General features: G+C 40.7%; 1 protein-coding gene across 3 annotated transcripts in view; it reads left to right on the forward strand.

Annotated features, from left to right (window-relative positions):
* The first annotated feature begins 3728 nt into the window (after nt 1-3728).
* Nucleotides 3729-14926, forward strand: part of MLLT10 (MLLT10 histone lysine methyltransferase DOT1L cofactor) — a 238691-nt gene continuing 227493 nt past the window's right edge. For all 3 annotated transcript variants that reach the window (XM_084621830.1, XM_084621831.1, XM_084621832.1), the window contains exons 1-3: nt 3729-3754; nt 4064-4232; nt 8600-8679. In XM_084621830.1, coding sequence (XP_084477956.1) covers nt 3740-3754; nt 4064-4232; nt 8600-8679 — 264 coding nt within the window. In that variant the 5' untranslated portion in view covers nt 3729-3739. The remainder of the gene's footprint in view (nt 3755-4063; nt 4233-8599; nt 8680-14926) is intronic.

The following is a 14926-nucleotide window of genomic DNA, read 5'->3' on the forward strand; positions in this document are numbered from 1 at the left end:
AATAGCATATAGGATGAAGGCATTTCTTTGCTTTGTGTGCTATTCCTCAATTTTTTATATCTAAGGAATCTTCAGAATATTGCACCTGCTTTAATTTTTAATATGCAGTATTTCTGTCAATTAAATGATTAAAGAAGAAAGGCCCTTCTTTCACTGAGCAAGCACAGGATGTGTTTTTGTATACCTTAAGAATGTTTAGCAAGATTTACAGAAAATGTTCTAAAGTGGTATTTTAGAACTGTTACAGGAAATTGCTAATCGGTAATCAAAAATATAAGTACTTTTCTCTTTTTTGTCAGTGAGTCTGGGGTATTGCACAAAAATACATTTAATCACTGAATAAACTGTTTAACGTTTTCTTGAATAATATCTTAAACCTTTTTTTAAAAAATTGCCAGTTTGTAAGTACAATTCCCATTCACCTCTGGGGATAAAAATAAACAAATTATTTGAGAAATTTAAAATATAAAAATAATAGAGAAAAATGTATCATCTTACATTGTACCCTTTTCCTCATCATTTTACTATGTTAAATTTCATGTTTTGTAGACACCTCTTAGTAAAACAATTGTATCTACCCTTTGTACACAAGCTAAATTGTAAATGATTAATTCATATTCATTTAATTATTTTCCTTTTTAATTATTATAATCCCACATATATGTGTATAAATCACTTTAAGGACTGACTTCTTTTTCCAAAAGAAAATCACCCCCCTGTATCATGTCAATGCTTATTAATCACTAGACCCATAAAAATATGTGACAAGATTTTACTTTCTGATCCCATCGCTTGTTACAGGCACACTACTTGCAGTACTGCAAGTAGTACTTATTTTATGCATTTCTTCTCTTTTGCATTTCAAAGATCTCCTTCAAATGATTGTTTTACAGAACTATCTAGAGGTTATCTAAATTTTGCCATCAAATATTGCACACTGCCACAAGGTAGTGATCATGGAATCTCTTTCAGCCTATCTAATGTTCATTCCATCAAAGGAACTAAACTACAATCAATTAAAAATAAGCAATTTTTTTATTAAATAATTTAGAGAATCAAAGTTTGACTGCATTTTTACAGAACGAAAGTTTCAGATTGATCAATAGTGAAGTGGTATTACATTGTGTTAATGTATTGTATAGATAGATATAAAATATGCTTTTATTTGAAATGTGTGAAATTTTTACAAAATATATTCTTCGTGAAATCTTTGACAGGTGTTGCATTATGATTTTCTTTTGTGACAGCTTTCAGTTTTATGAAGGGCCAAATCTTAAGATAACTAATATTACGTGGAGAAAGATCTATGAATTGTAACACCTATTTTTAAATGAATAAATTACAAAATTAGTATCTTAAAATACAGTTACCTTTTTAGGAAAACCTTCCAAATTGCTAACAAACTAGGAGAGAACATTGTTTCTAATTTTTAGTTGGAATATAAGTTTTTCAAGCATGGATATGTTAATTCACAAAACCACAGTATGTTTACTATATTATCATAAAAATACATATATATTTATTTTCTAATATTACCTATCAGGGACATTAAGAAAAATTTGCTTTTATACCATGATTTTATTGTTGTCAGGTTTAACAAAATAATTAGGGATGCTGTTTAAATTAGATGTCATTGTCCTGACAGGAATGAAGAAGGCCTCGGACACTGTGATCTCGGACACTGTATCAAATAATTTGTGGCTTTTTAGAACTTCAGGATATGAATTCCTTTATTCCCAAACAAAATAGTTGGTGTGCACCTGCAATTTTCAGATTATTTTACAAGCCCAAAAAGCAATCAAAATAGTCTTGTCAATATGTCATGTAATGTAAACAGTTCTACATTCTAACTTTTATTCTAACTGTTATAGTTCTTTTGTTTTGAAGGGAAGACACTGGGTGATTTTACACAAGCTGAACTATATTAAATTCCCAAACTTTTATGGCAGCTTCTTCTTAAGAACAAAATTCTAATTTCTATACATTACTATATATGCTTTTGAAGGAATTTTCAGAAGATTACAGATTTAAATAGGCCTGTTATGTTAATCAAAATGTTTAGCTAGCGCCTATCTATGTAGGAAATGACCTTCACCACTTCTTTCCCCCTCCCCCCAGTTCTTCCTCCTCTATCTAAATAATTTCATTTAAAACTTTGTAGGAGAGAAAGAGCCTGACCTAAGATATCCTGCACACAAACTGCATTGCATACTCAGATATCCCAAGGGGCTAGAGAGTTGTGCACATCCCTCCTCCCCTTCCACACAGCTGCTCTTCACGAACCATGCATATGTGCAAAGGTTTTATTATTTATTTATCAATTTATAAAACACATCCAACCTCACAATTTCTGGGTACAGGTAACAACACTTTGAACAATACATATAATTTAATAACATTGGTTTAAATAAACGCCAAAATATTACTAAGGCAGCCTTACAAAATCATCATGAAAATTTACCAGGCCAATGTGCAAATTCCACTTGTCTGCCCTTTAGCATGATAATGAAAATAAATCAGTGATATTTTACTGGGAAAAAAAGAAAGAAAATTATTACTGGCCCTAGGGCAAGTGAGGGAACAGAATTTTGCAGGGCTGTGTTTAATCTCTCTATACTCCCAACCACCACCACAATTAGTTTCTTCTGCTACAGCCATACCTGCTTACAATGGAGAATTGAAAAGCCTGGGATTTTTCTCTCTGCTGACCACCTCAACCACCCCTTTCCCACAGTTTCTCTCCACTTTTTGAAAGAGACAGAAAATGAATTTACATTAAAAACAAAACAAATCTGGGAAGGAATAAACTACCTTTAAGTAAATTTAGAGAACAGTTGTGCTCAAGAACTGTTTTTGTGTAGGGCCGGTAGTGTCTGGCATATTGTATCTTCTGTTCAACATCACTTTCACAATGTGGCACTAACTGCCAACCTGCAGTGCACCCACATTACAGAAGTCTTTTTGGGGGCAAACGACCAGAATTAATAATGATAATTTATTATTTGTATTATCATGTATTAGTTCATTAGTCACGCTGAGGGGGGAAGAAACAAGAGAGCACAGAGTGCGTGCATGGAGGTGGGATGGGTGGCAGTGGGAATGAGTCCTGCTGTCATACTTAGGAGGACAGTAACGAGATAGGAACAAGATTTTGGAGGGGGTCTGGGCGGTGGAGCAGGAATGTACGTATTAGTGCAGCAGTCACCGCGATGGGGGTGTAAAACGGCTCCGGTTAGCCAGAGCCCCACCACTGTGAGATTTTACAGGCAGGTCTGAACCCCCCCCCCACATTCCTGCAAGGTGGCTGGCCTGCGGCTACACACAGCTCATTGCACAGATAATAGGGATAACACCCGACTTAGGCGTGCCAGGCGGTGGTGTGTTGGGCCCTTGCTCCAATGGTCAGGCGTGGGGGGGCGGGCCGGCCGGCCGGGCGGGGGGAGGGTGTCCCTCAGGGGCCCAGGCAGGCTGGCAGGCCCGAGGTGCCGCTCTCTGTGTGCTGGAGCAGCGCCGCCACGCAGCCCGGGCAGCTCGCACATCAGGTGGCAGAGACACTGGAGTCTTCCGGCTCGCGCGCGCGCTCTCGCTCGCTCCCTGCCTCCCTCTCCCGCACGCGCTGGCGAGGGGCGGCCCTCCCCTCCCTGAGCCGGCCTCTGCCTCGCGCACGCTCTGTCTGGGTATTGGTTAGAACCGTTGGAGGGTCAGAACTCCGCCGTTGCTCACGTTCCACTGGCGGCCCATGAGGCACCGCGAGGTAGCCCGGACCCAGGCCTTCTCCACAGGGAGGTACAGCGCGCCTGCGCGCGGGCCTTGCTGGGTTGCCTGTCTGCCTGTGGACTGCTGTCCTCAGTGTGCGGCCCCTGTGTGCGTTCGTGACTGACTGATTGATACAGCCCGGGTGGGGGCGAGGAGAGACTCAGCCCGCGGACATGGGTCCTAAATCACTGCTGTGGCGGCGGCGGCGGTGGCGGCGGCTGAGTGCCTGAGGGGGAGCCCCGGCCGGGGGAGGGAGAGAGGCAGGGGCGCTGCTGTGTGCGGTGTTGACGGTGTTTTTAACCCTTAGATGGTCTCCAGCGAGCCGCTGCTGCTGCCTGTGTCACTGGAGGGCGAGTTCTCCAATAGCATGAAGGAGATGATCGGCGGCTGCTGCGTGTGCTCCGACGAGAGGGGCTGGGCCGAGAACCCGCTGGTATACTGCGACGGGCACGGCTGCAGTGTCGCAGTGCATCAAGGTGAGTGAGTGCCCGCCCCCGGGCCCGGCCTGTAGATTTTCTCCTGCCACCTCTCTCCTACCTGAGACCCTCCTCCCCTTACCCTCCCCTGCCGCACACCCTGTGCCCTGCACCCCTTCCTGACCTGCCCACCGTTCCTCTGTCCCCACAACCTCCCTCCTGCCTGCCTTCCTCTCAACCCCGCTTTCCCACTGCTTCTTTTACTGTTTCTTCCTGAAACCAGCCCTGCACACCCACACCTCCCCCACCTGCACACCCACACCTCCATCCCCACCCAACACAGTTTGTGCCTCTTCCTTCCACAACAGCTCCCTCCCGCACTCCGGTTCCCCGAATACCTGCCCCTGCCATATCAGCTGCTGTGCCCCCCCCCCATACACCACCCCCATTTCCTCTTCCTTAATTAGACACGTGTTTGAGGGAAGCCAGGACCGGAGAGGCTGGGAGGAGTCTGCAAAGGGAGACTCGGCTGTTAGGATCGCCTCCTCTGCTTGCCTCTTTTCCCTGAAAGTTTGCAGTGTTGTTGTAGCTCTGTTGGTTGCAGCCTATTAGAGAGATAAGGGGGGTGAGGTAATATCTTTTACTGGACCACCACCTCTTGGAGAAAGAGACGAGCTCGCAAGCTTACACAGAGCTCTTTTTCTGGAAGAAGAGCTCTGTGTAAGCTCAGATGCTTCTCTCTTACCAACAGAAGTTGGTCCAATAAAATATATTACCTCACTCTCTTGTTTACTCCTTCCCTGAATGTCATTTGGCTGATAGTGTCTGGTAGATATGGAGACTTCCTGTTGTGATGGTTTTGGCAGCAGGAGGGACTGGTATTACTTACTGGAGTTAGATTTGTTGGATTAGTGGAGAAAGAGAGTGGTTGGTGTCCAGCTCAGGGGCTGTGGTGCACAGTGTATACATGTGATTATTTTCTGCTGTCATTGCATTGCCTTTTCTTTGGGAGGAGGGGGAGAGACTGGATTGTAGTATTTTCACCTGACTAGAAAAGGAACAAAATTATCATAACTTCTAAATGAAGAGCAGAAATAAGGAACTGTAATAGAGGTTAGTAGTTTCTCTTTCCATCAACACCAAGCTGACTGCATCTAAAATAAACGCTGTGTCCTCTGATGTTTTTTTAATATGTTGAACAAGTTAGAACAGTGGAGAAGCTGAAGTCTTATATCCAGATCATTAGTCTGAATACCTGAAATTGTTTGTTACATTGGGTTAGATATACCTTGTATTTGTGAAACTTACCTCCCAGCTCATAAAATGAGAGCGGGGGCAATCCAGATAGAACTGCAAAGGAATGAAATTGTCCCTTGTAAAGAACTTGGTGTCATGAGGTGAATGGAGGCTGAAGAGTAGCTTGTGTAGTGAGTCTGTTTTTGATTCAGGGTTGCCTTATCTTCAGAGTGGAGTTGACGTTGAAAGGTGTCCCAGTTTGTCTATAGTCATGCTTACATCAGGATTTTGGGTTTTTGTTTTGATGTGGTTTAGAATACAAAAAGAATGACCAGAACATAGATAGTATTTGTTTTCAGAAGGAGAAGGCAGTCACTTATGCCAAACTGAGTAAATTTTAAACAATATATGTATCCTACCTTTGCTAACACTAGTTCAGCTTGATAAGTGTTGGTAACCTTGGGAATCCTAGGGTCTTAAATATGGTGCTCTGATGGGATCATATGATTGTGTTGAAAAAGGTGGTATCAGCCCTTCTGTGTTGATTCTCAACATCTCTATTGCTACTGGAGCTAAACTAGTGTTAGCAATATGGGGAAAGTTTTGGAAAATGCCCCTAATATAGACAGAGACTCTTAAGTTGGATATAACTGTATTGCAGTCATGTCTGTTCAAGTTCAAATATGGAAGGAAGGATGCAATTTCAGGAATATAACCTGATGATGATACTCTTAAGTTTTTGAGGTCAAATCCTATTGTGGTGGTTGCAGAATTACTGTATTACAGGTGTAATATATTTTGAGTGTATGTTAACAAAAATGGTGCACATCTTGACAGTTGACATTGTGGAACTGGTAGAAGAGGCACTTCCGTTATAACAGACTTTATAACTGTCCAAATACTCTTTGCAGCTGAATATTTTCATACTACTTATTAGTCTAAGAATTAAACATTTCCTTTTTTGGGAAGTTTGAGTTAAAATTATTTGGCTATCTGTGAAATCCAGGCATAATTTTTTCTTATCAAACTTCTCAGATACCTAGTTTTCACTCTTGTCTAGTTCAAAACAAGCTTCTTTAAAACTTGCCAGTGATTTAATTCTCTAAGGAGATAAGTGCTCCTAACAACTTTGAAGAAACTTTGTCTAGCAATAAAAAAGGTGTAAGCATAAGGAAGTCATGTATTGAGCAATAAACTTTTAATTTGTTAATGCACAGAAGTGATGTTCAAGATACAGATACAAATATGTCTGGAACTTTGCTAATTTGAAATGTAAGATACGCCACTTTAGACGCTGCCTAACTGTGATGGATCTGGACCTGCCTTGCCAAGCCCTCTCCGTGAATTGCCCCATCATTCACTTCTTTATACCATATGCTATGTGCCTCTGCACTGTCTATTGCCAGTTTCCAATTGTGTGTGCTGAGACAGGGCTTCAACAGGAAGATTGTCAGATTTGCTGTACTGCTTCTGATGATATTTTGAAACTTCAAACATTGTAGTGTATATTGGTTTGACTATGCAAACAAGTCACAATGCTGAGTTTCTTTATTTGGGGGAGTATCTCTCTTTGTGCTTGTCTTTGCCAATTTTAGTTAATGGTAGGACAGTAAAGCAAAATGTTTTCCCTTTATTGTGGCTATATTACAGAACTTTAGCATACACCAATCAAAAAAGGGATGTCCAATATGTTTTAGTTTTTAATACTTGAATAGTGCAGGTGACAATTTGATAACTGATTCATTATTACCTGAATATGAATAGACTTACGTAGTAGGTGGTTGGACTTTTTTTGTGGGATTTAAACTTCATGTTTTGCATATCAGAAGACAATGTTTATGTTTTACATTGCATGTACTGTTTTTTTTCCCTCTAAGTTAAAATGTAATGCTCAAGGCATTCAGAGTACTTTACTAGTTCGAAATCCCCCTTCACTCCTCCTCCTCTTTGTTTACAGTTAATGATGTTAACTTGTCAGGTGTCTTTTTAATCACTACTTTTTACTTCACTGCGTATTTAGAATTTGAAAAAATCTGACACTTTAAGCAAAATGCAAAACCACTGGGTTCATACAGCATTGGGGATCTTAAGTGTAGAAAGTCAAATGCAAAATTATTGCTCCTGTGGAAAACATAATTTGACTTCGTTGTATGTATGAAGGCATACAAAATACACACCCACACCCCTCCCACCCCGTACTTGAGGTTCCAAGAGGACACAGTTCGTGGTGCTATGAGAACTGTTAATTTGAGTTCTGCATATTTAAAATCTGAACTATAAACAGGTCCTATTAGGACCCTCTTTTGTTATACACCATACAAATACAGACCCCAATTCTGCATGGTGATCTGGACAGGCAGACGTGTATAGCTACATGGAGCCCTTCTGTAGTTAGTAAACCCTGCATATGGGAATAGGGATTCACATTTGCAGTTCTGCTTTCAGAATCAGGACTATAATGGTCTTTCCCCCAAGAGTTTACTTTGAACTTGATTGGACTACTTATGTATGCAAGTAATTTATAAGTATAATGTTTCAGGGATTGGGGCCTTAGAACGTATTGTTGCTTTAAATCCAGTTTTGATATTCTTCAGTTCAGATTTGTCATATTTGTAGGTCCTCTTGCCTCTTCAGACAAAATATTATTTCTTCATTTAGTCTTCAGAATACCTTATACTTTCTGCAATACTCAAGTGCAGGAAAAGTCATCTTATTGAAATTAAAATGTTGGGTTTTTGTGACAGTTTTTTCCCAACTATATTCTATTTTAGCATGATTACCTTTTCTCTCAAAAATATAACTTACTACAAATGACAGATTTTTGTTATTGTAAAGTTAACTTTTTATCCTAAATTAAATAGAAAAACATATTGCATGTAAAACATCTATTATATTTGAACAATTTTTGTTTTTTTCCCCACAATGTACGGTAAACTGTAGTTCGTTTTACTTAATCAGAACAAGTATTTTGCATAAACTTAAAGGTTAATTAGCTTGTACTTGACCACTGGCTTGAGAGGTAGTTTTGACAGTGTGTTAGGCATAACTTGTTTTACACATAGAAGTAGACTTACCCCATCTGTAAAGTGCTTCAAGCTCTGCTAATGAAAAGAGTTTATAATTGAGCAAAGTATTACTGTATTGTAGTACTGTATTATGATTGCTAAAATATTTTATCTTGTCTGAAACAGCTTGCTATGGAATTGTTCAAGTACCTACCGGACCTTGGTTTTGCAGGAAGTGTGAATCTCAGGAAAGAGCAGCCAGAGTGGTAGGTGCTTTGTTTATTAAATAATACTACAAAATTGCTTAGTAGTAATGTTATTGAGCATTATTTGTTGAACTTTCTATTATAATTCCATGTTAATTGGACACCATCAGTTTGAAATACAGTTTTTTTAAAAAAGTTAAACTAGCTTCAGGTATTACATCTGCACCTGAGTATTCCTGGCCATTTTTGTGGTTTTACAATCACACTTTCCAAAGTGGTCTCTTCCTCGTCCCTGCTTGTATTGTGTAAAAGACCCAGATAAGTAGGGGAAACTGATTAACTGTATACTAAAAATCTTGCGAAGTTCAAAAAGTAAACAATAAGAAGTGTGTTATGAAAGCAAACCCTTAAATCTGCAAGTGTGATGGTCAAATGTCGTTCCTCTGCTTGCATAGCTGTCTAGAAAAAAAAATCAGAATTAAACTGGCTGTATTACATTGAACAGGCCAATTATTTGTGTCCTGCTACCTCTTTACTTTAAAATAATAGACTAGAATTTAAGAGCATTAAAATTTAGGTATATGTTCTCCCACTGAGGCACAGTTGCTTTACATGGTTAATTGTCATTAATACTAATAAGGCAAGTAAATCTGATTTGGTGGGAGGCTAGGTTTCATTGTTTCTGTGCACTAAAGTTTTTCTTTCTGCCATAATGCTTTTAAGAAATCATCTAATTGCTTAGTTGATGGGCAGATGAAGGTAGCTGGCACTTATTTTGTCTACTAATAATTTTAAAATTGCACATTTTTATACGACAAGCAAATACAGTTTTTCTTCCTCTCCTTGTCTGTCACTTATAATATTAGATTGTAAGCTTTTTGAAGCAGGGGCCATATCTTTGTGCTTTGTATGATGTCAAGCAGAATGAGCCCCCAGTCCTGATTGGGGCATTTGAGCCCTGATATGAAAAGTTCAAAAACATTGATCAGTACAGTGTTAAAAAGCATTCAGAGTTTTAACTAAGTTATCCATGTTTTATGTAATTCATTGAGACTTCTCAGATGTTGGAGAATAACAAAGTTAAACAAAGAAAGCAGGTGAAAATTGTCTTATCTGCCTTAGTGACTTAAGGATTTCAACTGTCTGTACTACCGTTTTGTTAGTTCTGGAAGAGTCTGTTCTCCCATTATTGTATTTAAAGCCAAATGTTTTATTGGATGGATCCAATTCCAGAATGATTATGTAGTCTTTCTAATATTTGGTAAGAATTAAAGGAACACCATAGTATTAGTTTCCTTATTTGAAATGCTTCCATAACATGGCCAGGGCTCTAGCCCTTATTCATAGTAAAACTTCGGAGGGAATAACTTCAGTAAGGAAAAACATGAGTGCCAAGCTCCCATTATATGTGCCACAAATGTTTGTTTCAGAACTGTATATAAGCTGGGTAGTGTGTACGTTTCCTTAGGTAGCAAAAGAAAAACAGCAACACGAAATCCTTTATAATAAAAGAAAAACAAACCCAAAAGAAAACACCTGCACACTATTGTGGGTGTAATGGGAAATAATACTAAAGACTCTGGTGCAGATCATGCAATTTACAACATTGAATGGCTGGCTGGAACCACACAGAGCCTTGTTGACTTCAGTGGGCTCCATGGCATATGTCTACACTGCAGCTGGGAGTTAGTCTTCCAGCCTGGAAAGACAAACGTGTTTGTGGGGCTCACACTAGCACTCTACAATAGTTGCATTTATGTTGTGGCACTGGTGAAGGCTTGCACTAACCACCTGAGCTTGGAGTTGGGGAAGGGAGGCTGAAGCTTGGTTGACTAGCCTGAGCCTTCATTAGTGCCGTAATGTCCACAAAGTTGTTTTTTGCATGCTAATGCTAGTCTGTCTACCTGGGCTTGTAGATTTGCTTCCAGCTCCAGTGCAGACATCCGTGTGCAGGCTGAGTAGTCTACCTGCATGTTTTAAATTGATGGAATGCGGCTTTTATGCCTGTTGATCAGGATCAAGTTTTAGTGTTGTGATCATATGAATGTAATCTTCAGTATTGTAGTGGTTGCAGATATAGTTAAAATTGCAAAAACAATTTCCATTATTGTCTCTTCTGTCTCCTTTCTTTTTTTCTTAATCTTACAGTTTCCAAACCATTCACTTTTAGGCTGAAACTTTACTTGTTTTCTCTTTGGGGGGCATAGGGATGAGAGAGAATGTGTGCAAACATACTTCCTGTCTTTGAGAATTAACACCTTTTTTTTTTTTTTTTTAAAGAAAAAGTGAAGTATAATGCAAATTATGAAAAATGAAATTTGGCATGTAAATAACGAGCAGCACATGCTTTGCTAAATTGGGGGGATGGGGAAGAAAATTGAATTAGATATAATAAAGTTACAAATATTTTAGAGTGCAAGATTGTACCTGTGTAGTAGCAAATTCCTTCAGTATTCAAAAGGACACCAAATTACATCACACTTTTATCTACATTTTTACCTTCTTTGTTATTCCAAGTAATACCTAAGGCTACTGTAACAAATAGAGAAGTCACTTTTTCTTTTCAGTTTGCTTTGTACAGATAATAGAAAACCCGAGCCTTTCGCACTCCTAAGGTCTCTTCCAACCTCAATCTTCTATGATTCTATAACTTCTTAAACAAAAGAGAAGGAAAATGTAACTGTAAAATCATACATTTTTAAATTGTCTCATTGATTATAATATCTGAAGCTACCTCAAACTATTTTTAAAATGGATTATATCTCAAGTTGATGGTGTTCCTTGTAAACTGTGTAGCTATAGAGCAATGCCGTGTTTTTGCATATATAGCTTTGTGTGTGAAATTACTGCTTCTCCTACTCTAAGGCCCTGTGGTGTTGACCAGTGGTGTATTTCCTGCCACCTAGACATGTGCCTCATCCCTGGAAAATCCCTGCTGTTGACATGAATGACTTCTGCTTCCTTTGCGTCACCTGAGTGGTGGAAAGGAAGTGAAATAGGGCAGAGAAGGCTCCACTGACTGTGGACCCTTAACCTTTTAAAAACATTTTATCCTTGGGCTGAAAAGGATAGAAACTAGCTCCAGGGCAGATCACATAAGGTCAGGTAATGGCTGGCCTTGAAAGGCATAAATTCAGCCCTTGTGCTCAAGGACCAGTGCAGTGTGTGTACTACCAGTGATGAAAGATATTTCAAAAATGGTGTGAAAATGGCACTATCCCAGTTCTGCCGTGACTGGTGAATTGAATCTGATGCATGTCAAAATGAAGTGTAGGTGCCACTTCTCCCTCTGGGTGCATTTTTTAATGCTTGGTTCTCCACTGGTCAGTGCCTCAAAGTGAGACTCTCTGGTTCTTAAAGCCACAACAGAATCTTTAAACTTGTATATGCCTTATTTATCACATCTAAAAAAGAGCTACTAATGCTTTAGCTACTTTTTGTGAACCTAGAGTTTTCCCATCTGTTCATCTCAGTGTAAATATAAGTATTTATCTAGACTTCTAAATAATGCATCTGTGCTAAAACCTGGGCACATGAACTGTTCGGTCTTTAAAATATCGAATAAAAAATTCAGATTGATGTAGTGTCATCATTAATATTCTACCTAATAAACAACAACTGAGACTTCCCCACTCATCTCTCTCTTCTCAGAAAAACTGAGTTAATAGGTCGGCCTTACTTTGTGCTCTAATGGTCAGCAGGCTTTCTGACTGTTGACCAAAACAGGGAATAAATTATATTGTGAATTGTTTTCCCACTATGAAAACTGCCCAGCCCTTGAACAAAATGTCTAGGGATTGTTGACTTCAGTATTCTAGCTAATAGCAAATGTTAAATGGCTACCACACAAGGAGAGAGAGGTAGTCTATAAAATGCACAGGATTCAAACCTCAAGGGGCTTTTATAAATATAAACCAACATCTTGAGTGGCACCTGGAAACTATTTAGAAAATAGTTTAGCTCTGAAGCACAAGTGCAGTATGTTGCCTGAGAGAAGTACCTTTAAGCAGATAAAGTGTTCAGCTAGGCTTGAAGTGTAGTCCCAGATTGAAAGTAATCCATTCTGGAGATAGTAGAGGCTTGGATAACTGGTGAGAGATCCAGTGAAACTTGAAGGAAGATGGGTCTTGGGGAAGAAAGGGCCTAGAGGATGAAGAGTGCTTTATCTGCTTGCTATCTGAATATCTAGATGTAACTGAGGAATGCAACAGAACCTCTAAGCAGAGAAATTGTGTAACAAAAAGCGAAGAAGCTCTCTAAGTAGTTGATGAATTTCTGCAATCTTCTGTGGTTGCTTCCCTTAGCCTTTTAACATTAATTATGGAGGGTAGGTCTCATCCAACCTTTCACTCAAATTTAAATAAGGAAATATTCCTCCTACATCCAGCAGGACTTTCAAACTTCAGTCTTAACTAAATATTGGGAAATTGGTAGTCTGGGTCTTGTGAACTTGCTACTGCACTGCCTGGAAAGAAATGCAGTACTGAGTATCATCAGCATACTGTTGAACTGCATCCCAAAGTGTCCCTTCTCTAATGACCTTCTATCCACACACCAAATAAGAGGGCTGACAAAGTAACAGCCTGTGTGAGGAAGCTGTTGGGATGATGACACATTGTCAACACTGGCATTTGGACCGTCGTGGGGGGAAAAATATTCACTTCAGTGCAAATACAGTAAGTCTGTTCCTGCCAGGGTCTGCAGATATGTCAATGAGATCAAATGTATTTTATGGATTTAATAGAATCTGCATGTATTTGATCTTTGTCCACTTCCAGGAGGACATCTTTGACAATGGAGACCAGGTGCAGTCTCCATAACATGCCAAGCTGTTTTATATGTGGAGTATTCAGGTTTTCCTTTCTACTCCTGTTTGCCAGAAGCTGGGATTGGGTGACAGGGCATGGATTACTTTATGATAACCTGTCTGTTCATTCCCTTAGTGGCCAATGGCAGGTGCCCCAGTCAGAGGACAGGATGCTGGGCTTGATGGACGTTGGTCTGACCCAGTATGGCCATTCTTACGTTCTCATGAGTTACTTGCTACAGCCTTTTCAATTATATTTTCCCCAGTAGAAAATGTGTGGTGATTAGCAAGTTTGTTAGTATCAAGAGATGATTATTTGAGCACAGAGCTGACAATAGATTCTTTAAGTTTTAAATTCTTCTCTCTGGGGGAAAAGACACCAACAATCTTCTGTAGTAATCCCCTTGACAACTGAGAGTCCCTTGTAGTAGTGACGTCCCCAGAAACAATTCCTGTGTGGCTGCTTCTTAGCCCTGGTCTACACTAGGGGTGGGGGATTGATCTAAGTTACGTAACTTCAGCTACGTGAATAACGTAGCTGAAGTTGACGTACTTAGATCGACTTACCATGGTGTCTTCACCGCCGTGAGTTGACTGCTGCCGCACCCCTGTCGACTCTGCCTGTGCCTCTTGCGGCGCTGGAGTACAGGAGTTGATGGGAGAGTGCTCGGGGATTGATTTATCGCATCTAGACTAGATGCGATAAATTGATCCCCGCTGGATCGATCACTGCCCGCCAGGTGAGTTGGTCACCTGGCAGCCATGCCCCAGTCACCTACCCAGCACCCTGGCGTGCCTCACAGGCACCTCCTGCCCAGGAACAAGGAAAGGGCTCGGGGACTACCAGTGCCATGCAGAGGCTCAGGATGGGCCCAACTGCTACCTTGATGATCCCAGTCACCCACCATGAGTCCCAATCCCTGGGGGTAGCAGCGGGGCCAGCACTCCAGGAGACCCCGGAGCCATGGATCACTGGGTGCCGCAGCTCGGAGTGGGAACAACCGTAAACCCTCCAGCCTCCTCCAGCTGCCCTGGGAGCTGCTGCATCTTGGGTCCAGCCCCTCTTCCTTTCCTGCCGCCCAGTGGCTCTGCTTTGCCCTCTGATGCCCACTGGGGTGCTGGGCTTCTCTGGCCCTGGGCAGGGACATTGCCGGTCACCACTCCGCCAACGTACACAGTTTGGGGGGGCAGGGCCCCCCCATGCCAGCCCCAACTCCAATGTACCACCTGGGACTATCGTGGCTTACCTTTGGGGCCGCGGCCCACAATTTGGGAACCATTGCTGTAGCTGTTCCAGGGGGTGGTTACATACCAGGCACGAATTTTACATTGGTTTGTAAATATCAAAGATCATTTTATGTGTTGTTTCCTGCTAGCAAGCCTGAGAAGTGGTAGGTGAGGCTTATGGGGTAGAATGTTGTGGTTTAAGTTTACCCTGGTTCCTGAAATTCTTTTTATACCCTTTTGGTTTTTTTATCCATATCTGTCCCTCTGGAGATT

Source organism: Lepidochelys olivacea (assembly GCF_965140295.1).
Source record: "Lepidochelys olivacea isolate rLepOli2 genome assembly, chromosome: 2".
Lineage (NCBI taxonomy): Eukaryota > Metazoa > Chordata > Testudines > Cheloniidae > Lepidochelys > Lepidochelys olivacea.